This window comes from Rissa tridactyla, chromosome 3 (assembly GCF_028500815.1).
Source record: "Rissa tridactyla isolate bRisTri1 chromosome 3, bRisTri1.patW.cur.20221130, whole genome shotgun sequence".
Lineage (NCBI taxonomy): Eukaryota > Metazoa > Chordata > Aves > Charadriiformes > Laridae > Rissa > Rissa tridactyla.
In genome coordinates this window covers 121,356,833-121,380,519 of record NC_071468.1, presented here as the reverse complement: position 1 = coordinate 121,380,519, position 23,687 = coordinate 121,356,833, and the positions used below count along the sequence as shown (strand labels likewise).

The 23,687-nt window shown below is 38.7% G+C and overlaps 1 protein-coding gene across 6 annotated transcripts in view; it reads right to left on the bottom strand.

The window, feature by feature from the left end:
• The window catches only part of SUPT3H (SPT3 homolog, SAGA and STAGA complex component), a 292,380-nt gene that overhangs the window by 62,066 nt on the left and 206,627 nt on the right, over positions 1-23,687 (bottom strand). For all 6 annotated transcript variants that reach the window (XM_054194657.1, XM_054194653.1, XM_054194655.1 and 3 more), the window contains one exon: positions 399-474. In XM_054194657.1, the coding sequence (XP_054050632.1) occupies positions 399-474 (76 nt within the window). The remainder of the gene's footprint in view (positions 1-398; positions 475-23,687) is intronic.

Below are 23,687 nucleotides of genomic sequence, written 5' to 3'. Positions count from 1 at the left end.
AAAACTTGCTGCTCTTCTCTAATTTTAGATGCATTCCGAAAAACCTGCAACCATGAAACTTTACTAATACGCTGACTATAACACCACCACGAGAGACTTCAGGCAAGTACGGTTCTTTTAATCCATTAACTCTTTACGAGTTCTATCTTTGCAATCGTCCCCGCCAGCACTGTATTTCAGCATACAGAAAGCTTGAAAACATTCAAATAAAATACTCCGCCTGACAGCCTGAAACTATGCTAAATTAACTGTTCCCAGGAGTTATGCAAAGAATTTAAAGTTTTATTATTGCGGATGAAACAAAAGTGCTTTCAAAAAACATGGGGTTCTGCTGTGTTCTCTATTACATGAAATAATAATCGAATATCTTAATACAGTGCAGCCATTATAATACTTACAAAAACTCAGCTGCCGACTTTCACAAAATTCTGCGTACTGGACCGAGTCCATCATTCGTGTTTGTCTTTCTGCTCTCTGACAAAAGAGTAGAAGCACATGATGTACCTTATTCCAACAAGAACTGCATTCCACAATGGAAATTATAGCACCAAAGCGCCCCTGCCATAACCTTGAACCAACCCTCCCAAATCAAACATGCATTGAAGAAGTCAAGATGCAGAAATATAAACCACAGGTTGGTTATTAGTCTCGTGAGTTAAATTTCCCAGAGGAGCTTGTCAACTCTTATTTTAAAAATCTGCTTGCACACCTATGAAAAGGGGTAACGGACACAGGACAAGGGGTAACGGGCACAAACTTGAGCATAGGAAGTTCCACCTAAACATGAGGAGGAACTTCTTTCCTTTGAGGGTGGCAGAGCCCTGGCACAGGCTGCCCAGAGAGGTGGTGGAGTCTCCATCTCTGGAGACATTCCAAACCCGCCTGGACGCGTTCCTGTGCCACCTGCTCTGGGTGACCCTGCTCTGGCAGGGGGTTGGACAGGATGATCTCCAGAGGTGCCTTCCAACCCCCACCATTCTGTGATTCTGTGACAGTGACGAGGGATGACCAGGAAAGGTGCTGAGCACTCTTGCCCTGACTGAGGTGCACATTTAAACATGTTTACAGATGATCAAACAAGTAAAAATTCTCCTGAACCGAGGCCAACGTGTTCTGCACTGAGCAGAACTGAACTTGTGTGTTTTAAAATGGGAGCATTAGCAGTAGGGAAATATATAATTTCCATTACATTCAGGATGTACCAGAGCGGAGCATTGATGTGTACCTTCCCACGCTCAATACACAGTAATAACTAAGTGGTAAATGTGTCTGTCTTTTTTTCTTTTTTTTTCACTGTTAATCTGTGCTTGATTTTTTATACTTCTGAACACCTAAGGAAAAGAAAGGAAATTAGATGGAATCAGAGCTCATTCAAGACAAAATGGCGGCTCTGAAGTTCATGGTTAGGTTTGAGAAAGTGTTTGAGTGTTGTTTACTTCAAGAGAGCAGAAGTGATTTTCACATGGTAAAGATCTGGTCTCTAGAAGAGATTAAATCCTTCACGTATCAGAACCAGGAAGTGGTACTTAGATTAAAGAGAACGATTATCCTCTTCAGAAGCAGACAGCTTACTCACGTCTCTCAAAGAAGGAAAGTAGATTGTTTTAAGCATCAAGGAAAGGAATATAACTATCTTCCAAACAAGAACTCAATGAATAAATCATTATGTCTGGTAAGGACAGAACCATAACTAAAGATACAAAGTGGTATCAGGAGTGGCTGATGGCACCAAAACTTTACTTCTGCAGTGTAAAGTCCACACAGCTCAAGAAACCATGCACAAAGAAGGTAAAGTACGGGTGTGTTCGCACTAAGGAAAAAAAGCCCAACACATTAAAAACCACACAGATGACAGAAATTTTGCTCTGACTCCCCCAGCACTTTTACATCTGACGGAATTGAAATTGCAGAGTTCTTTAATCTAATTTAATGGAAAACAAAAGGGTTGTTGATAAGCGCATTTGGAGACAGTCTATACAACCAGCATTTGACCTTAGCAGTTTCTCAAATCAGAAAAAAAAAGAATCTCAATATTTCAGATGCACAGTTTCCTCCTCCATTCTCTGTCTTTTAGGTTACTCTTCTATGACACTCCAAGCCATCACTTACGAGATCTTGTTGACAGTCAAGATGTTCAATTTAGTTCCAAAGTAAACCACTAACTGTCCAGGAACACACCTGGATATTTCTTCTTTGTTTTCTTCTCTACCCAATCAATCATTTCTACTGTATTTTGACTTTTATCCACCAGGATAGACACTGTTCTGCTTAGACATTTTTCTGTCCTCCTATGTACGCTTCTGGCATCTTGACTACATTTTGTGGAGTTGCCATTTCAGATAAGTAAAAATTTTCAGTTAATCTATTCCGTCACAACATTAAGTAAATCTAGATTGATTTTGTATCCTTTAAAAATAATTTTCACAATACATGCGGTAACTTCAACCCTGATCTAGCATAACCATAACTGAGATCTGCTTTGCCTCTGAATTAATTCAGTCATACTTTTGAAGGCAGAAGGCACCACCAGGATCATCTAATCTGAACTTCTGCATAGCACAGGACACTTCTCACATAATACATCCTAGCAATGGCAGACCGAGAATTTCTTGTGTAATTTTATTATATGTTTTAGAAAGGCATCTAGTTTGGCTTTAATTTTTTCACATATTAAGAGGTAACTTCTTCAAATAATTTAAAATGCTAACTTTTTATGCAATATAATTTCAATTCTGTAATCACTGGCGTCTTTGTTTGCCAGTCAGAAGTTACTAGTTGGGTACTGCAAGGTACTACTGAAATAATTTAACTTTAGTGGGCAATCAAGCAGATTGAGGTTCTATATGACAAAATTTTCTTGACATTTTACACAGAAATGTGCAGGCTAGAAGAACCGTTGTTTGAGATCCTTCTCCAACAACCCTCCCTCCTAGAGGCCTGTAGCCCAACCTCCAGCTTGAAAGAAGACTATTGCCAACACCAGATGAAGTCAGCTATGGCTTTCTCTAGCAAGTCTTGAAAACCTCCAAGGACAGAGATTTTGTCTCCTCTGGGTAACCTGCTCCAGTGTTGTACTAGTCAAAAAGGTTTCCAACGTCCTTGAAACCACCAAGCAACAATTTGTGGTTCCTGACCTTCTTTATTCTGCCCCGTACTACTAAGAAAATTTTGGTTCTATCATCATTGTAACTGTCCTTCAGCAGTTGTAGGCTGCTTTCTATTCTTAGCCTCCTCTTCTGCAGACTAGTAAAACTAAGAGGCTCTCAGCCTCTTCTGATAGGCCATGTGCTCCAGGGCCCCCAGATCTCAGTAGCTTTCAGCTAACCCTTTCCAGTTTCTCAGCAATTCTGTGGAACTGAAAGACCCAAAACTGGATGAAGTGTTCCAGATTTGGCTCAACAGCACCAAGTAGAAGGGCTTCAGTCTGCCAGACACATTTCTGCAAAACTGTGAGTTTTGCTTTAATATAATTAGATCAAACTGTTGACTCCTGTTCAACATGATGTTCATTATTGACACCCAGGTTCCTCCCAAGAAGGGCTGCTACCCACAGTTGGTATCCAGCCTGTACCGATGCATGGCCTTACCCTGTCCCAGACGCAGAAACTCAGTGAAGTTTCTCTTTCAGCTCAAGCTTCCACAACCTGTCTGGACTGAAACGGCATCAACCAGCATGCCAGCCACTCTTAATTGACCATCATCAACAGATTTGCAGAATGTGCATTTTGTATCTCTGCCCACATTTTTGTCCACGTTGTTGATGAAGATATCGAACAATATGGGCCACAGTATCAACCCCTGGGATACTCAGTTTTTACCTGTTGCCAACCAAAATGTCAAGCCGTTGGCTATTAACCTTCACACCCAGCAGTCCCAGGGATTTAAAACCCTTTGCAACAACAAGGAAGGTAACGACAATAAAAACAAAAAACCCTTCGCAACAACAAGCAAAATGACGTGAAATGCTAACATGAGGAGTTATGCTTGAATGCTTACCTGGAACGACAAAAAAAGACATCTAGAAATTTGACACGGATACCTTAACATTAACTTTTACAGGCATCCCATAATGTAATATGGAAACTACAAAAACAGATTATTCCCAAGAGCAGTTACGTTAAATTAAATGATTTAGCAATGGCTACTCCCAGCAAATAGATGATAAAACTTTGAAAATGCATGCAGTCAAAGGCAGTCAATACGCCTCACAGTATGTTCACTATCAAAACATCGCAAGTTTCTTTATAATAAGTGAAACAAAAAAATACTAATCAAAGGGTTATTAAAAGAAAAGTGTTGCTGAGGGAGTTTTCCAATGGGGACTTAATTTCTCTCTACAAGTTGTGTACAGTAGTTGTCTAAACACTGAACTTAATTCTGTTCTTATATACTAAATGAATACTTACACCTACTATTTCTCTGTATTAATATTTTTATGTAGTAAAATTACCTACATAACTGTGAAATAAAATTGCTTTCCCCTTTCAATTCTCCTCTCTAAAATAAGTCTGTCTTAAAGGTGGATTCTAGGGAGACGCTCTAAAACACTACCAAATAAAATAGCTTTTATGACAGATAGCTGGAGTACATTTTCATCCCAATACACTTTAACAAAAAAAACCCCACATCATGGCATGGAAACTCACAGTTCAAGGGATAAGGATAGCTGTTCCATCAGTCCTACCAGTTTTAGAATAGTCTATAAATAACCAGCAAATGCAGGATAAAACCCCCCGAAGGATAGCATAGGCGTATCATCTTCAAGGAAACGGTAAGCAGAAGACAACAGCAGATCATCTTTCCTCTTCACTTCTCAAGATTATAAAAAGTAATTATTTTCTCGTATGCCATCCCCGCCTCGGAAAAATTTAATGTTCCCTTATCTCTATGTTTCTCAGGTATATTTTATAAACTCAATATGAATCAATAGCATGGGATAAAAAGGGAGAAGAAAGAGAGGGCACATTAACGTGAACACGGTGTTACTCCAGGCCAAAAGAGTTTAAAGAAAACGGCATTCAGTCTTGGGGAAGTCACAGAAAGTTTGTGAAAATGCTACAACCTGTACGTAATGCTTTCTTTTAAGTCTACAGAACACCCACTTACTCTTCTTCACAGTCTTTATTTTTGAACTATTTTTTTTTCTTGAAAGCAAGAAATGAGACAGGACGCTTTAACTAAGAAACAACTTCAATTTCACAGAAGTGAAATTTTCCAAGTTCTGTTCTGGTGAAGGAGTAGCAAGTCACTCCAGCAGGACCGAAGTCCTCTTTCATCCGTATGAAAGCAAGTTTGCTGCAAATCTTTCCTACATGAAGAAACACTGAGACCCCTAACGACACACCACCTTGAAGCTATCTCAGCTTGGAACCAGACACAATAAAAGATATCAGTGACGCTGCCCCACTGGTTTATCAAAAGAATGAAAAATCTATAGTTTTTACACCTTCTATAGTAGTACGAGTCAGTCTAAGCAGTTAAGAAGCTGAGTTATGTGGCGTACAGCACAGTTAAAATACTTTGCATGCTTTCCTTGGAACATGCTGAAGGATGCAGTAGATAGGACCTGGCACAGTAAATGTACACTTAGTCTTCCAAAAATGTGTTGCATTATATCTTTCTTTCAGCATGAAGAACTAAAAAGGAAGACTAAAAAGGGAAAAGAAAGAAAAGGTGAAGAGTTGCACGTTGTCACCTACCATGCAGGATGAAAAATAATCTTATTTTGATTCCATTTTAAAGCTTTCGCACTTGACATATAAAGCTCTTTGTGCGGGGGCGAAGGCAAGAGGCCAAATGTTAACTTGCTGACCGACCATTTCGTGTTTGAAGGAAATGTGCCGAGTAGCTTCTAGGCTGGAACATTTGAAAAACGTACGCAGCATGGCTGGACACCCCTGTGTTTGGCAACAAGGTTAACGATGACGATGCTGGCGCCCCAGCCTGTTTGCATATTCATATCGTGGCGTGATTTCCTGGTTTCCTTTGCTAAAGACCTCTTCGCTGAGTACCCATCACGGCTTCGAAGGAGCTAGGTGACTAAGCTAGGGAAAAAAAAAGTTGCCCTACAATGGCTGATATTAGTAACACAGTAGGCTAAAGAAATCATATTTTTATTTATTTATTTATTATTATTGTTTAGGCCAGAGAAGGACAGGGAATTGTACGCTGTACCTCTCAGTTCTCAGGCGGTAGGTCAAAAATTCCCCAGATTCAAAGAAATTTTAAAAAAAATAATCATGTGAGAAATAAAGCAGGAGGTAGCTTGGTATTGAAGAGCTTACAAAACATGCTGATGGCACATTTTTAGTCTTCTGTATCTTGAAATTATCTGAGGATTATCACTATCTGAAGATTCGTGTTACATAAAGGAAAAAATGTATTTGCTCTTCTGAGAATCACTTGAATTGGTAAGCAAAGAAAAAAAAGGGTTTTAAGAGTAAGCATTTTCAAAGATTGAGCTTACTCAGACTTTTATAAAGAAAATAAAAATGTCACTTGGGGAAAGATCAATAGCTTTTGTAATGTAATCCTTGATTTGGCTATAAAGTACAGACATACAGGGAATTTTTATCATTTTTGCCCACCTCTTATAGAACATACCATACATTCTGCAGTAACCATTAATCTGAACAAGTCTGCACAGCAAACTTGAGGCCTTTGATGTAATAGCGGTTTTGAGTGCTCATGTGTTTAGTACAAAGTTCCCAATATTAGTAGAAAACATGAGGTCTCCTTCTGGCAGACCAAGGTGATCCCAATTTTAATGTATATTCACAGTTATAAATAGTAAAAATAGTTTGCTTTTTTTTTCTACCCCAATAAACAGAGTTTAAGACCTTAAGAACCTTAACTTTTACAGAGATGTTAAGGGTCTACAAGTGTAAATTACATGAAAGGAAGCTGTGGATGATGACAAACATTAATTTAAATAGATGTGTTTTGGGGTTTTTAATTAGAATTTTTCATTATAGAAAATTGATGATTTTCCGTCCAGGCACAAAAGATGGGATTCACTTGAACAAGTTAGACTTCTACAGTATCCTAACTAGCCACCTATAGTCCCTTTAGAGTGAAACAAGATATTAGGCACTTTTAGAGAGCAACTAAACATCCATTTAAACTAGATGTTTTTATAAGTCAGATGAATCCCATCTATGAATTCATCTGAAGTTCATCAACTGTGGACATCAGCAACGGAGCCCTAGGGACATTGCTTCTGTCTAGATGTCCACAGTACAGACATCCTCAGAAAGGGAAGATGAACCTTGCTCTGATGAGTGAAGGACACCACCACCGATAGCGCAACTTCTATTTCAGGGCTAAGCAACAGCCGGGACTAAAGAATGACTCAGTAAATTTGGTTCCTGCTCTGATCTCAAAGCAACGCAAGTATATACAAAGGCGGCTTTGTACCCCGGGTGCGTGTTAATTCCATTCATCTTCCTCAAAGCTTGGAAAATGTAATCTAACAAAGTATGTGCAGATAAGCGGGGGGAAGGGAGCTGGCAAGCCTATTTAAGATTATGTAAAAATTTCAAGGGAATTTTGAAGAAAGCCAAGCAAATGAAATTGCGCAGACAATAACAAAATGAATGGACTAATTCCCAGCAGTCATGATCTCATTGCTTAAGGAATAAATAAAACTGACCTCCTGATAGGGACTCACTGCCCCTGTAATACTTTGCCCTTCAACATACGCTAAATCTACACATACTGTATTTATTTGAAGCAGCGCCATATCGTATCCAAATTCCTTGTCTAAATTTATTACTGCTAGTCTGAAATGAAGAGCCGGAACCTGCAAACGAAACATTTCCATTCCATGGGATAACTTTGATTTCTACAGGAAACTATTTTTTTCTGCTACAGTAAGTGTCATGACGAATTTTGTAAAACTACGTGTTAAATTTATGGCTATCTTCTACCACCACTTTCCAAGAAACATAATTTTGGATAAATTACACTACTAAACTTAAAAAGTTATGTGGAATTTATTAATATATTAAGACAAGTGACCTTCCCTTGCTTTTCTGGTTGAGGATACTCTAACACCTTTCTGTGGTTTCCATCTGGCTGTACATAAAAAACTTTTACATACCACGTTAATATTAGGATACCTTTATGTCTTCTGGATGGCATTCTTCTGAACATTTATCCTGACTCCGTATCAATTCATGGATGAGGTTCATACAAACGGCTTTAGCATCTCCCAAGTAAAGCTTGCAATCACCAAAACAGGCATCGCTGCGTTCTTTGGAAGATATAAATGGCAAAGCAGCCCCTTTTGCATAATGGGTTTTAAATTTTTCCTCTTATTTGCAGTCACAATCAGCCACCACGCTCTATTTAATGAAAATACAAGAATTATAGAGGCTCATTTGTACGCAACAGGAAAATATTGTAAGCCATGAGAAATGTTAAAAATATTTCTTTTAGCTTTGTGACTACAGATATGGATAGGTAGATAAATAAAAAGACAGCTTAGAAACGTTTAGTTACTTAATATTTATATTGGATTCTATGCAAAGTTCCTGTCGTTATTATATTACATGTCATCTCAAAAAAATCCTCTAGTACGTCTCACCCTCATCGTATCTTCACCCATTACTTGCGGACAGCTTGGTTTTGAACCCGATTTACATACAGCCACTTGCATCCAGGAGAGGTAAGTTAGCACTGAATAACTAAAGAGTTGCCTGACAAATAACCTGAGTCCCTGGAACCGCACTCCTTCCACCCCCCTGAAACCCTCCCCACCCTAGGCTGATGCGCTGTTTGGTCTTGTGGCCAGAAACTCGTGTTTTTCCGCCGAAGTTGTTTATGGTTACGGATGGAGGCTGGTTTGGAGTGGTGCAGGCACAACATGTCTCCCACACATATATATATACATAGATATGTGTATATATACATGTACACACATATATGTACCTATATGTACATATACCTACATGAATATGCATATATATTATATACATGTATACATATTACATACATGTATATAATATATATGTATATTCATGAATATACTTCTTACAATAATGTAATATGTATATTCATGAATATCCTTATATATAAGAATCATAGAACGTGTTATAGAATCACAGAATGTGTTGGGTTGGACGGGACCTTTAAATGTCATCTAGTCCAACCCCCAAAGGAAAGCATTAAAATTAATTAATTAAAATTAAATAAAATTAAAATACGTGGTACCACGTGTACATAGATGTGCTCTCCTTGGCACGTGACTGGAGAGTGAACAGTTACTTGAATTAACTTTTTCTGTTTGAAAACTTTTTCTGCCCGCTGTATTCAGAGAGCAGAGTGGGATTCAAAAATGTATTCTTGCTTCCTTAACACAAGAAGTGGGTATATAGACATTTCACATTCAACTTGCGGCAATTACGCCGCTGAGTTTTAATTAATTCTGTGGTTAGATTTTTATTCTTTTGGAATAGCCTTTCTAATTTGATAATTGCAAGACGTGGAACTCCAGATAAAAAAATCACATCATGAAATTCAGGGAATGAGTGAGTCACACATTGAGTTAAAACGGAAATGCTTCCTTCAGAAGAACAGTGACCGGTATGCATTACATATAAGCTGCACGTGTTTTTGTAAAGAGAGAGTATACTTTAAGATGAAAGTAATTGATAAGAGAGATGTCTCTCTCAACTTCACAGCCCGACTTTGGCTGCCTGATGCCTCTTGAACAGCCCAGGCTTCCTGACCAGAAGACAACCAGGACTTCAATATTCTAAACTCCTACCTGGGTTCTGCTACTAATTTGTCATCTGAGCGTGACCCAGTGCAAACAAAGGCTGAAATAATCACGGTTTAAGGCTCACGTCTCACAACTGTTGCAGAAAACCGTGGTCGTTTGCACTGACGCCAAATCATTGCAAAGTTTGTGCGTGGCGATGCCACGACACGCGCTCGCCGCCTGCGCCCGGCTCGCACAGGCTGGGGGAGAAAAAGACAAAATCCAAACTGCACAATGTGCCCAGGTACGAAGACCCTGAAAATCACTGTCTGAATTGAAAGGCTTCGAGCAAAAGCATTGGGGTATTTCTTGTCATTGGCACTTCGTTCATGACACTGAGAACAGAATTTGGCCCCGCGTGAATACTTCATTAGTCAAACGTTAATGACTGTGGGACGCTTGTTATTTATTTAACTATGCAAAATCTTCTACGCTGCTATTCTTATTGTTTCTTAATTTCCTTAAATATGAGCAAATTTATCTTCATAGTAGCTTTGTAAGCATTATCTCCACTATATACTCAGAAACAGAATAATAAAAAGATTATTTTCCCAAAGGCAATTTGTTTAACTGGCAAACGCTTCTCTTTTTCTCTACTTTCTCTTTTTGATTTTCTAATTTTAGAGAGGCAAACGTGGAGATTCCGAGATTTAACAAAATTATTTAGCATTTGGAATTAAGTTAATTTGAACCATCAGCTAATTTGGCTAATCTGGAACAATCTATTGAGGTATTTCCTTACACTATGCCTATTGATAAATATACCACAAAATTATTAAACATTTACGTAAAACCAAAGAAACATATGGTATCATTAATTCAAAACAATCACCACCATCCAGAAGCACTACAGGAGTTTTCTTATTAAATATCCCCATTCTCTTCTCTGGAAAAAAAAAAAAAGGAAAAATCTCAAAAAATATATTTTTGAATTGCATAAAACCTTCACAATAATACTTAAACCAGTTACATTTCATTTTGCGTAAGAAGTAGAACTGAAACTTTTAGGTGAAACTTTACTGATAGGCCATTTAAAAGCATGAACTTCACAATTTTGTGAACCAAATTTGCCAGAGTTTGTTACTTTGGTTGAGATTGGAGGAATACTTCGAGACTTTCAAGGCTGAAAGTCAAAGCGAAACTCATTGACTCGTGAAAAAGTCTGCAAGCGTCCGCTGGTACCTTTTAGCATCTGCAATTTAGATGTTCTGTACTGGTGAAACCACAATTTCTTAGCAGCGAATTTCCAATTAATTGTATCTTAAAAAATCTCAGCCATTTGACGGCAAAAAACCCAACAAAGTTGTTTTGGGGGGCCTTGTCGAGTCATCATAGCTTACATTGCCTTTGACAGAAGAAACAGGTCCACAGGTCCTATGTATCCTGGTCTCTTAGTCTGTAATGCCGACTGCCTCCCCAACACTCATGACTACTATAGACCCTTCATGCATTTATAAAAAATGAGGTGCCATTACAATAGTTTTGATGGGATTTTTTTTTTTTTTCCCCTTAATCTTGAGATGAGGGGAAGGAGAGCAAAGAGCACCTACTGTATATGGATTCGTTACCATAAGCTTTACTGATAGTTTATCCTGTTTCCTAATGAAAGCAAAAAAAACGCACCCCACCGTGTCTCTATTAAAAAGCAATCAGATTTGGTATCCTGGTGACACTTTAAAGAGCACATTATGTGGGAAAACAAAATAAACATTTACCCTGGCAAATGAAAGTGAATTTGGGTTTTGACATACTTGGCAGGAAGGTAGAATTATATTCACGTCAAGTATGCAGAAAAGCTAATATAATATTTAAATATTTGCTTAAGTAATATAGAATTTAAAACAACACATTAGAAGAAACATTTTTCGTGAAATATTTTTAAGTTTTTTAGTATAGGACATGCCATGAAAGTAATATGTTCAGCTGAAATTTCAGACTTCCACAGCTTTGTTACACGTTCCCTTCACTTGTAAAGTGGCAGAGAGTCTTCATCTTCTACTGACAAGTCTTTATTTATATTTCCAAGACAAAGGCAGTTCTTATACTGATGGCTTAAACTGATAATGAGTATGTGCAGCTTTCCAAAGAAACAACCCTTGAGAATCTGAATCTTACAAATATTGATATAATGAGCTAATGTTAACACTATCTCAGCTAAATCCTACACCACTCGTCTACTGTTCAATAGTACGCAATTATTTGAAAACTCCTTTAGTTTGCAACGAGACGTAATTCAGTGAAGACAGACCTTTATATCGCTCAGAAAGTAACTAAATGTTGTATGTCAACAACCTCTGAAATTCTCAGCTTTATTTAATAATGTAGCACTAATTCATAAATCGAGCTGGATACCGGATGCTCGTTTTAGTTTTGATAGTATTTTGATGCACTAAGTATGCAGATATTGGGTTTTCCTTTTTGAGTAGAAATCTAAATTAATATTAGCCGCACGTACCCGCAAAAATCAAATTTATCAGTGTATCAGAATGATAAATGATTATGAAGTTTGAGGTACAATATTCTGAATTGCTAAGGGTATTTGTAAACATTTATTTTAAGACAAAGCTTAGCTTGATTTTATCTCATTTGGAGAGATATGCATAATTAGAAAATATTGTGAGACACTTCTAAATTGCCATAATAATACCATAATAATTTAATGCAACAACGCCACTCTTTATTGTAATTGTAGGTTGTAGAAATGTGTCATTTGAAGACCGCTTGAAAACAATTCATTTAAACATAATCTGATTTCTAAATTTAATTATGAACTATTAAACTAACTGCTCAGATTTTCGGTTCTCCTAAATCAGCGCAGCTCCTCTGAGTCCCACCATAAGGGAGAAGCCATTTATTTCAAACCAGCAATTAGAAGCAATATAAAGAGTATTCGGACTGTAAGACATAAACAAAAAGGGCTAGTTTGGGGATTTTGACTGTCAATCTTCTTAGTTTGCAGTGCCTAATATGCAAATTGTTATGTCGCGTTCATAATAGCTTTTGAACATAGTATGCATTCATCCAGCCTGTTCCAGAAATAAATTTAACAAGAGACTATTCCCTGCACACATTCCTAAAATTGCTTGCAATGAAAACCAATACCTTCCAAAGATGTTAGCACCGTCCAATTCAACATGCAAAACTTTCAGTCACTTACAAAAAAGGAAAACAGGTAACATTTTTAAATATGGAAAGAATGATCCTTTTTTATTCTACTTTTATTCCACAGTTGGTCAAATGATTTTAAAAGGTAGAAAGCTTTGAATGGAAGAGCTTAGCAAGAGATATCCAGAATCTGACCACCAGGATAAATCTCCTGAAAAGGAAGCCATGGCTCTAATTCCTGTTCAAAATCCGTTATCAAGATATTGAATATATGCTGTAGTCCAGGTTGATACTCTTACTGCTGGGCACTGACAGCTTTGTAAATTTAACCTGAAAATGAAAATAATTTAACTTCGGAAATGTCAAAACCTGTTCGTGTTTCTAAGGATTTCTTTCATTCTACTTAGATTTTCTTGGAAGTTCAGGCTGACTGAAATGAAAAGGTTAGGGGTTATTTGGGAGCTGGAGAGGTGGCAAGGTGAATCAAAGATTTACGAAAAAAAAAGACAAATTAAAAAATCACATAGCCCTACTCACAGAATAATGGAAAAATGTCTTAGTTAAAAATATTATACTTAATAATATAACGTAATTGGGACACAAGGAACAATACCTTTAATATCGGGATTCTGAAGCACAGTTTTGAAGGTTAAAGTCTATCTAGTATTAAAGGTGCTTATAGTGTAGCAACACCAACTACCACAGTTTGGCATCAATTACTTGACTGCACTGTTAGAAGCTGCTGTAGATTCTGATGCCATCGTAGAGGCTGTTGGAGAAAATGTACTCTTCATTGGTGGTTGCTTGGCTTTCACAGGATTTCTGAGTCTTTCTTTCTGCCATTTTTAGAGTCAGATCTAGCATTTCTTAAAGACGCCGATGTCTCTGCAGCATTTTTTTTCTCTTTCTTTAAAATACAATATAGGGTAACAAGGGTAGCAGGCACATTTCTTTAAACACTGGAAGAAGAAATCAGATCTCCAGCCTTGGGATACATCAAGAGTTAACTCCCATTTTGAGAAGGGTGCGATTAGTAGCTGGAAATCTGCCTGAGTTTAGTACATCTGAGGATGCTATTACAATTTTCAGATATAAAATAATTAGCTGATGATATGAGCTGACAGCTAATACATCTACAATAAACATTAAAAAAAATTATTTCCAAGCGGATGTAGAGTATGTGTTCCGTTCCTAAGCTGTTTGATATGGTCTGTGTAAGGAGCTAGGACTCGATACCAGATGCTCTGTGTTCTACAAGCTTTTTCTGCAGATGTCTGCAGCCTGAGAAAATCAACAGCGCTTTGAATAACACTCCTAGTAAAAGCATCTTCTTGTCAGAGTCACTGTATGATATAGGATATGAATCCCACACACGTGGATGAACTGATTTTAAATAATACCATCTGACAATGGTAGAAAAAAAACTCTTAGTAGGTCTGACAAAGTCCTGGAAATGGCTGTTAGCCTTGGGAAATAAAATCCAGCCCTCTGACAGAGACTACCCGTCCTTCTTTCGTTTGATCAAATGGAAAACCAAATTTAATGATTGCTTCCGAAGTTCCAGAGGCAAAGTTTCAACAGCACTTAACACTCCTACCGAGGAGCCCGTATCTTTGCTCCTTGCACATGCCACTCAAAAGAAGAGTCTGGAAAAAATGTTTAAGAATTATTTGAGAATAAAATATATGCATCTTAATGTATTTCTGCTGTATTTACATTGCTTTCTTGCCATTGCTTTTAATGAAATTTCTTTTAGAAAACGGAAAGAAAATCAACTTAAGCCCCTAGTGTGCGTTACACAGATACCAACATGCCAAAGAAATTCCAAAAGCCTGCCACTACCTGCACACCAAAGCGAAAATATTTACACCTCAAGCCATAAATCCACACATTCAACTGAGAAGAATAATTTTTTGCTCAAAAAATCTGTGCCCCCCCCAACTTGATAAAGATTGTACTGAATTCACAGAAATCCATTTCTGAAATCTATTCTCTGTGCAAAATCAGTATTTTTTTCTAGTGATATACAGTATTATGCTCTTGCCTTCCATGAAACTCCAGGTCCACTTGTGGATGGACTTTGTCAAGCCAAAGCAGCAGCAATGCATAATTTTTGCCACATTAAAGTTAGCTAAAGGTGAACCCTTGATTATTAAATGCTGATCAAATGCTCATCTCAAGAATATTTGTAAGATTAAACTCTGCACGTTGACTCCATGAGGACTTTATGCAAGGTAGCTAGCTGAAAATAAAAACTGTTAGAGATTTTCCTGAGTACCCAAATTAAAATAACCATTTCCGATTCATTTAAGGAAGGTGTATAACTCTCTAGTTACCCTCAAATTTAATCAAAGAGGTAGAGCAATGTGGAAGAAAAGAGGAGTGCAAATTTAAAGGGGCAAAACATACGAGTGTCTTATACAAATGGGAATATGCTACTTGTGTAGAGTTAATAATTATGCCAGCTTATTACCCAGGCTGTTCCGTTAGCAACGATGCGGGTCCGTTTTTCAGTGGATTGGGTAAGGATGCATCTCACATTTTGCAACATGTAAAGCTTAATTATATTACTTCACCATTTCAACAGACACTTAAGATGCTTAAATCTTACTGCTCCTGATTCCATAGCCGTGACACATGTGTGAAGCTATCACTGAGCGCAATTTTGCACAGCAGCCAGATCATATTCTTACGGAAGAATACAGCAAGCAACATTATAGATAAAATAAACCACAACGACTGAGACAAAATGAAAGACAGAAAACCCTGTTCCTTGTATACATAAAACGTCTATTCCAGGAAATACCAGCAGTTACAGATTACAGAAAGTGCAGAAGCTGGAAAGTCCAATTATACGCTACCTAGACTTTTAAACAGTTTTTAGAAATTCGAGATGGTCTATCATCTATGTGTTTTATAAAAGCTCTTCTATTTCTACCCCACCTGCCATTTTAATATCCGAAATGGGAAACTTCAGGACAGAATCATAGAATTGTGGAATAATTTACACCAGAAAGAGCTTGGGACCTTTCCAGAGGTCTCTAGTTCAACTCACTGCTCAAAAGAGGTCCCGTTAGACCAAATGGCTCAGGACCATGACCAGTCCGATTTGGAATATTTCCAAAGCCGTAAACTTCCTCAAGCTCTCTGGCCAACCAGTTTCAACCTTTGGTCAGAACTTTTTTCCTCCATTACATATCAGTCCAAATGCTGTCCTTTACGTCACAGCCTGTCACCATGCACTGGCTAGGTCTGGCTCCATCTCCTCCGTATCCTGCATTAATCAGTTGTAGACAGCAATAAAATTTCCCTTCGGCCTCCTCTTTTTCAGGTTGAACAAGCTCTAGTCTCCCAGCCTTCCGTGATATGTCAGGTCCTCCAGGCCCCTAAACTTCTTGACGACCCTCTGCCAGACTCGCTTCAGTATGTCAAAGTCCTTCTTGTACTTGGGAGCACAAAATCGGACACAGATTCCAGCTGTGGTCTCACAAGTGCCAAATAACGGGGAAGCATTATTTCCCTTGACCTGCTGGCTAACCTCTTGCTAACACAGCCCAATATGTGGTTGGCCCACAAGCTGAACTGTTGCATGGGGTTACGGCATCCCACATTTGCTTTTGTTGTACTTCATGAGGTTCCCATCAGCCCATTTCTCCGGTCTATCAACAAGGCCCTTCTGAACGGCAGGCCTGCTTTCCAGTGATTTGACTGCTCTGGTATCATGATTCAGTATTTATTCGCTACTCTATGAATTACCGCTTTTATTTGGTTTATAAGATCCAACGCCTAATCATTTCTCAGTTTAATGCATAAAGAGAAAGAAATTCTTCAGGAAAATGCAGTACAAAGGGAGGCAACTACCCCAGTTAAGAGGAAATGTCCTTTGCTTACTTTAATTCCTTGCACATTAGTTTATATGGAAAGATGATAAAACTAAAATCACATTAACATGCATACTTTGCATTCTGTATTGTACACGCGTTCTTCTTAATCTCAGTGCTAAAATGACATCTCTTTTAAAAATCTGCCATAGGATCCTATTTTAGGGATAGTCTAAGTGTCAGGTTTTAAGCGTAGCTCTATCAGAATCAGCTTTGAAACCAAAAATGCTGGTATCGCTAATATACCTGTTAATTCCAGAGGAAGCAATTTGCTTACTATTAGATTATCCTAATGACCTTCACCTTAGGCAACAGACCATTTGGCTTTCCTAATGACATCTGAACTCTAGTGTGAATGTTGGTGGGAAGGCTTGGTCCCTGGTGGCTTTGCAAATGGGAACGAAAAATGACAACACTTGTACTTAGCAACTGGGTAATATGTAATCAAATCTTGTGACGTGCTGGCTTTTAGACTGGAACGTACTCAAAGGAGGATGGTGATACCTAGATAGTGACTACTGAGTGAATCAAGCGATTCTCGATTTTTTTGTTTAAGTGCCTGTGACAGATGTTCACAAAATCTTATCTGAATTCAATCAGCTACCAGGGGCAATAGGGACCAGAAGCTCGCAAAATGACTTCTTTACTCCCGAGGAGAAAAATTGCACTAGTCCCGGCTAATCCTGTGGTCAGAAGGAAAAAGGGAAAACGAAACCCCAAACCCAGAACAAAAGGAGAAAAGCAAAGATCAAATATACGTAAGGAGAGACAGAACAAATCCCCATTTAGCCCAGGCACCAACAGTAGCTAGCCATAAAGGCTTAGGGAATAGTATAACTACAAGACAAGCTTATAATAATTATTTTCCTGAATAGTCATACAGCGCCCAGTGATGTGTGTCTCAGGCACTGCCTTAACCAAATGCAACATTTTTGTATTCAACAGCCTTCAATAGATTTTATTTTTCCCCCTGTTCAATAGATCTGAGCTCATTTTGGTTATATTTAGCCGGAGTGCAGCCTGAAAATGCCTTTCAGTGCTCCTCTGTAAGGTCTGTACGCTACGGGCTGTGGACGGAGAGGCTGTGAGGACACACAGCTTGCTCACTCCGCTACCACAGGGCAAAAGCCCATTGAAAAGAAAGGGATTCTTAGTAATTTTGTAGAAGGTGTTTGCAGGGCTGACCCATGAGCCTGATTAAAACTAGGTTTTGGTTCCTGGCTGGAATCTAATACTGAGAAAGGCATTGTTATTCCCTTAGCGAATATACAGAGTAAGGAGAGGAAAAAAAGTGGCTTCTCTGCTCTACCTGTCATGTCTAGAAATAGCAGATTAATGAACCTTCAGGTAAATTAAGTTCGCACTGCCTTAGATTGAGAGGCACGCATCTCAATCCTGCGGATAAAGCAGGATATCCTATCCTACGGATAAAGCAGGAAAAACCCCTTTCCTTAATGGTGGTTCGTGAATGTTCTCACCCATCTGTTTAATCCAGGACCTTGCCTGTTAAATCTCAGAACCCTCTCTTCTACAGCAGTCGAAATAGAAGAACACCATCAAACCTCCTTCTACTTCATGCCATAGGGAACCTTCCTCTATTGTCTTCACGTTTTTAGAAGATAAAGCTTTTTGTGATATGAATCCTTCCATGGAAGGAGAGAGGAATTCAGGAGTGCACACTGAAGCTTGGTCAAAGAGTGGCTGATGCCCCAAGGTGCTCCTGCACCACGGAGCTTTGCAGGTGGGAGCGAGAGAAGCGGGTGGTTGGGAAGCTTTCTGCTTCACGGACGGGGTCTCTGCGCTGAGGTTTCTGTCTCACTCTTCACAATAGCATCAGAAAATCTCTTCCTTGCAACAGATGAGGAGTGGGAATGTCATAGAGCAGTGCTGTGTTTGAAATGTTTATGTAATTTTCATTTGTGGGACAACTCCATGGATTTTTCTTTTGAGTTTTGTGAACCCCGTGCAAAACACTCTCAAAAATGGTTTTATGCAAGTGACTAATTCTTTCAGGAAAGCTTCGGATGTTAAAACTGTTCACAGGATAGGCCTGGTTAACCTCTTAGCCTAAGAAATAAATTGGGGTTTTTTTCTTTATTAAGAAAGGACTTAAGTATTAGGCTAATGGAGCTTAAAAGATTAGTAATTTGCTACACAAAGGTTCAAAGACATGAAAAAATAACTTTCCCCCCCACAACGCATCTAAATTACATCCTGTCTTATAGAAAGGATTTGCATTATCACATCCCTACACAACCTCAGAAACACAATTCATTATCAGCGCAGATTTGTTTAATTATTTTAAAGAACGACAGCAATTTCAATAACCTACTACCAATGGGACCTTTGTCAGATTTCAGCATCATTCCTCGTTCCCAATTCTCCAAAGTTTACATAAACAATAACCGTGTTGTGAGTACCAATACCTGGTCCCTAGTTTATCTAAGCAACAAACATGTTAAACACAAGATCAGAAATAATCATAATATTAAAATACACTTAGAAGGAGAATGTTTCATTAGTCTTACATTTGGCTCCTAATCAAATGCTCCACGGAAATACTGTTTATATGTATGTGTGTCTACATTAAATCATAGATATAAATTATATACATATAAAGTTTCCTTCCAAAAGCTAAGTTAAAACATGGTCATTTGCGTGTCAAAATTACAACAGCCCAGAATCTTCCTCTTCCTCAGAAAAAAACAGTAGCAAAAAAATACTCAAAGAACTGAAAGACAGAAAAGCAAATAACACCTTCTCCTCCCAGCAAAACCGCCTAAATTTGCAGTATGAGCAACGCTCACTAAAATGCTCTAAAACCAACAATATTTTACTAGGACTGAGGACCCACACAATTTATGTAACCATAGCAATCAACCCCGATGTGAGAAAACCCTAATAATCTTAGATTTGTAGCAGCCTAAAAAGTCTGTTGATATTACTGGCTCTAACAAGAAATCTTTTCCACTTGATAGCTTTTTCCCATTCTGATGAGAATAACACAATATTTACAGACGTATAGGTAATAATGAAAAACTGTTTCTGTTTATTTTCTATTTACCTTTAACCAACTCAACCATTACCCAAGAGAAATAGTGTTTTCGCAGTGTCCCAAACATTCCCAAGCAATGTGTAATCAGAGAAACCATTCATACCGGCAGGCTTGTTTTTATACCGAATAATGGTTACGAACACTTTGATGCCCAGACAGCTAATTTACAGTTGAGACGCTACTAGCGGTGCTATCTTTGCACTCATCTGGAAACATTGGAGCGATGCAATGAAGTTAATTCCCTCTATATTTGGATTCTTAACTTTGGTAAGGTAGGTTTTGCAATATTGAAAAAAATATCGCCTACAGAATAAAGGGTTTTTTCTTGGCTGACATTCCATCTACGTTCTTTTTAATCTTTGCATCTGTGTACATCAAAAGAAGTAGTCAGTATATAGGGAGCTGGTGTTGACCTTATAGTCTATTAGAGATCACCATTACACTCTTTTGTTCTTATCATCAAGGTCCTGCATACACAGAACTTCAGTCTCCAAAAAGAACCACCCCGGAGGCACCAGAAGTACTTTTCCCAACATCTGATGAATTACGCTTAAATGTGACTTAAATATTTGGTTTTGGAAAAGGAAAAAAACAAAGAAAAAGCATTTTCCTCTCTGATCTAAGACACGAACTTCCCCCTGGATTGGTTCTCTCTCATTTCTGAGTACAGAAGTTGGCCTAAGTTACTGGGATGTTTAAACTTTTTCGGCAGGTCCAGTTTAGTGAAGTTCAGCCCAACTTGTGGTAGCAACACTCCAAGCTCTCAAAGCAGCTTAAGGGGGCGGGAGGAGGAGATCCTGGGGTTTTTTATCACTGTTCTGGGAATACAGTGTCCTTGGGCAGAAACTTTCCTACTCCTGTTTGAGTACCTTACTTGGCCATTGCAAGTCCTTTTTCAAATTCAAGACAACTTCCCCTTATTTGGCCTGGACACACAGATGAGGTTGATACTGGTTTACACTTAAGGTTGCAATTATTCTGTCCATACAAGAACGCATGGGAAGACATATGGTTTTTAATGCTATAGCTTGTCCTTCTGTGTCACATCACTGGGATCCCTTTGCCCACATTTGACAATATTGAGTAAAGAACAAGGAAATTTATTTTCCACTCCCTTTGTTCAAAACTCAGTGTCTTAAAATTTGAGGCTATAACCTGAGTTGCTGGTGTAAATGATATAATACTAGAAATTCTGTATGTGGACCAGCACAAGACAAACACATGATAGATCTGTGAGAGTATTTCTTAAAGACAGCACAAAAATGCAACACTCCCATTAGACTCTTATTTTCAAATGAGCCTGAACCATACGTACTTGTAGGCACATACACTCCATCCCTTTACCAGTTCCCCCGAACTCAAGCCTCCTCCGCTTCTAATACTTTCTGTCCTAGTCTTTCAGCCTCCACTCTCCACATACGGCCAGGAGAGAAGCAGAATGGTTGCTGACAACACCGAGAAATTCCCTGCAAGATAAATACACCCAGAGGAGCCTACAGAGCTGTGTCGCTCCCTGCAAAGAAGATACAAACATTTGATCAGCTGCTCAGTTCTCTAAACTCCACTATTTATACTGCCCGGGTCTCCAGTAATTACAGTGGGAGATGAGACACTTAGCTCACATGCAAAAACCCAAAACAAATTTAAACATTTTCATCTGTAGCCAAATCTTACCCCAAGATGCATTCTTTCATAGGGCGTAGCTGTTAAAATCGAAGAAGCGTTAGCGCTTATAAACTGTGCTTCTAAAATGTAATACATCAGATTTGGGCGCAATATTGTGAGATAACAGAAGTCACCGCTCAACTAAATGCAAAGGTTCTGTGCCAAAATACATCTATCAACAAGAATCTGAAATCACTAAGGAAGTTAAAAATGACCGTTTCTGCCGAAAAATAAGTTTATCATAAAAATTATATAGCAAAAAAAAAAGATGTGCTCTGAGAAACAATGCCCTGATGCTTAGTAACATAAAACTTCCTCGTTTGTCTTCTGGCATGCAGTTTTTATTAAGTACGTGTTGTCTGTACGACAGCACTAAGCTTTCCATATGGGCTTTAAATCAAATTCCCGTTTGTTATAGATACACCCTGCATGAGCAGACACTCCCTAAAGAGTAATGACCCCACACAGCACTCACACTGGCATAATTTTCACCAGCGAAATGAGCACAGTAGTACTAAAAGGACTCAGAGCTCTTTCTAAATCATTTCCTGCTCATTTTCTTTGTTCATCCTTTCCAAATTAGTACCATGAATTTAAGCACTTCAACACCATCTTTTGGATCCTCCCTGAACAGAAGAGCTCATAGAGTTTTCTTCTGAATTATCTCACAAAATTTTAGCTGTCTCAACCAAAAAATACCAGGTCCGTGCCCTAGCTCCATGGGCAGTCAACATGGAGCAACCTGTGTCCGTGCTCCTGCACTCCAAACCTCCCAAAGAGAGCGGCCACATCCAAACCATGCCATGGAGAGAGCTCCCGGCCCACGCTACCTCCCAAACCAGGCCTAAGATTTTTTCGACAACGCTGCCTGGCTCAGGTCAAAGTGTGACCACTCAAGAGTTGATGATCATATTCCAGTAGGAAGGAATCTTCTTGGTCACTATTTTCATACTGCATGCCAGGTCTACCTTTTTTCTATGATTGAAGAGTGGACTTCCAGAACACGATTCCTTGTACCCCAGGGTGCATCTAGGTGTGTTTAGGTGTGTTTGACGGACACAAATTAATTGTATCTGAACACAGACAAAATTAAATGGGAGTAATTTAACCTCATGTGAACAAAGGGCGTATTCCCAACACACCTACGCTTTATTGCAATCTACGGCATTTTGCAGAGGGCCCATTGTGAGCTCTGTACAGAAGCATCCCGATGAACAGCACAGGAAAAATCACATCCACAATGGACTTCCTAGAATAAAAATAGGTATCTGCAGTTTTTCAATACCTAATGTAATTCATAGGACAATACACCTTAAAGAACAACAAGCTTCTGCCAATCCCTTTCTGTAGGGATGTAACTTCGGTTTAACATTTTGCTGGCATCTAGCCTGTCTTCAAGGTAGTGTATTCTTCTAGGGAAGTTATTTTCCCTCCACTGTTTATTCAAATTTGCAATGTACTATGAAAGCACTACGGTAGCTACTGCAACTGAAGGATTGCCATAGAACATCTGAATGTTGGAAATATATTCCTAAATTAGCAGTCAGAGTGACAGATGAATGGTGTTGCTCTTAATCCTACAGGAACAAAAGTGAAACGGAGCATTCACAGCGCGATGCTCTGCGCATTCCTTTGTACGTCAGTTCAGATTCCTGATGGGAAGACTTTTTCCTGGTGGGGGAGGTGGAACTACAAAACAAATGATAAAAAATAGGCATTGACAGAATGAGACAGAAGCCAGCTTCACAATGATGTTGACTTAGTTTTAACATAGCTGTACTTGATTTTAATAACAAGGCATGGTAAATTTGATAGTGGTTCTGATAGGAAAATTTAGCAGAACTGTTACCATTCACATAACTGTTACCATTCACCACAACAGAACGCTGTCACCGTTCACAAAATCACAGCCTGTGATTTTGAAACCTGCAGCTGGTTTCACTGTGGACACGTCACCTGAGAGGTTCAGAGTAGCAACGTAAGGACACGAACACCCAAAACTACATCTGTACCTAAACCGCAAAATAAGGAAAAATGCCAAGATTTTATACGAGTACGCACCTTCTTCCCACACGGGTTCAGCCATATCCCACAGAAATCCCAACCCTCCCCTCTAAACGATTTCTAAGAGACAGAAGAAAGCAGAATTGCGAATTGTGGATTCTGTCACACAACAGGCAATAGAAGGGGAATTGAATTCCCGAGCACCACCAGCTCT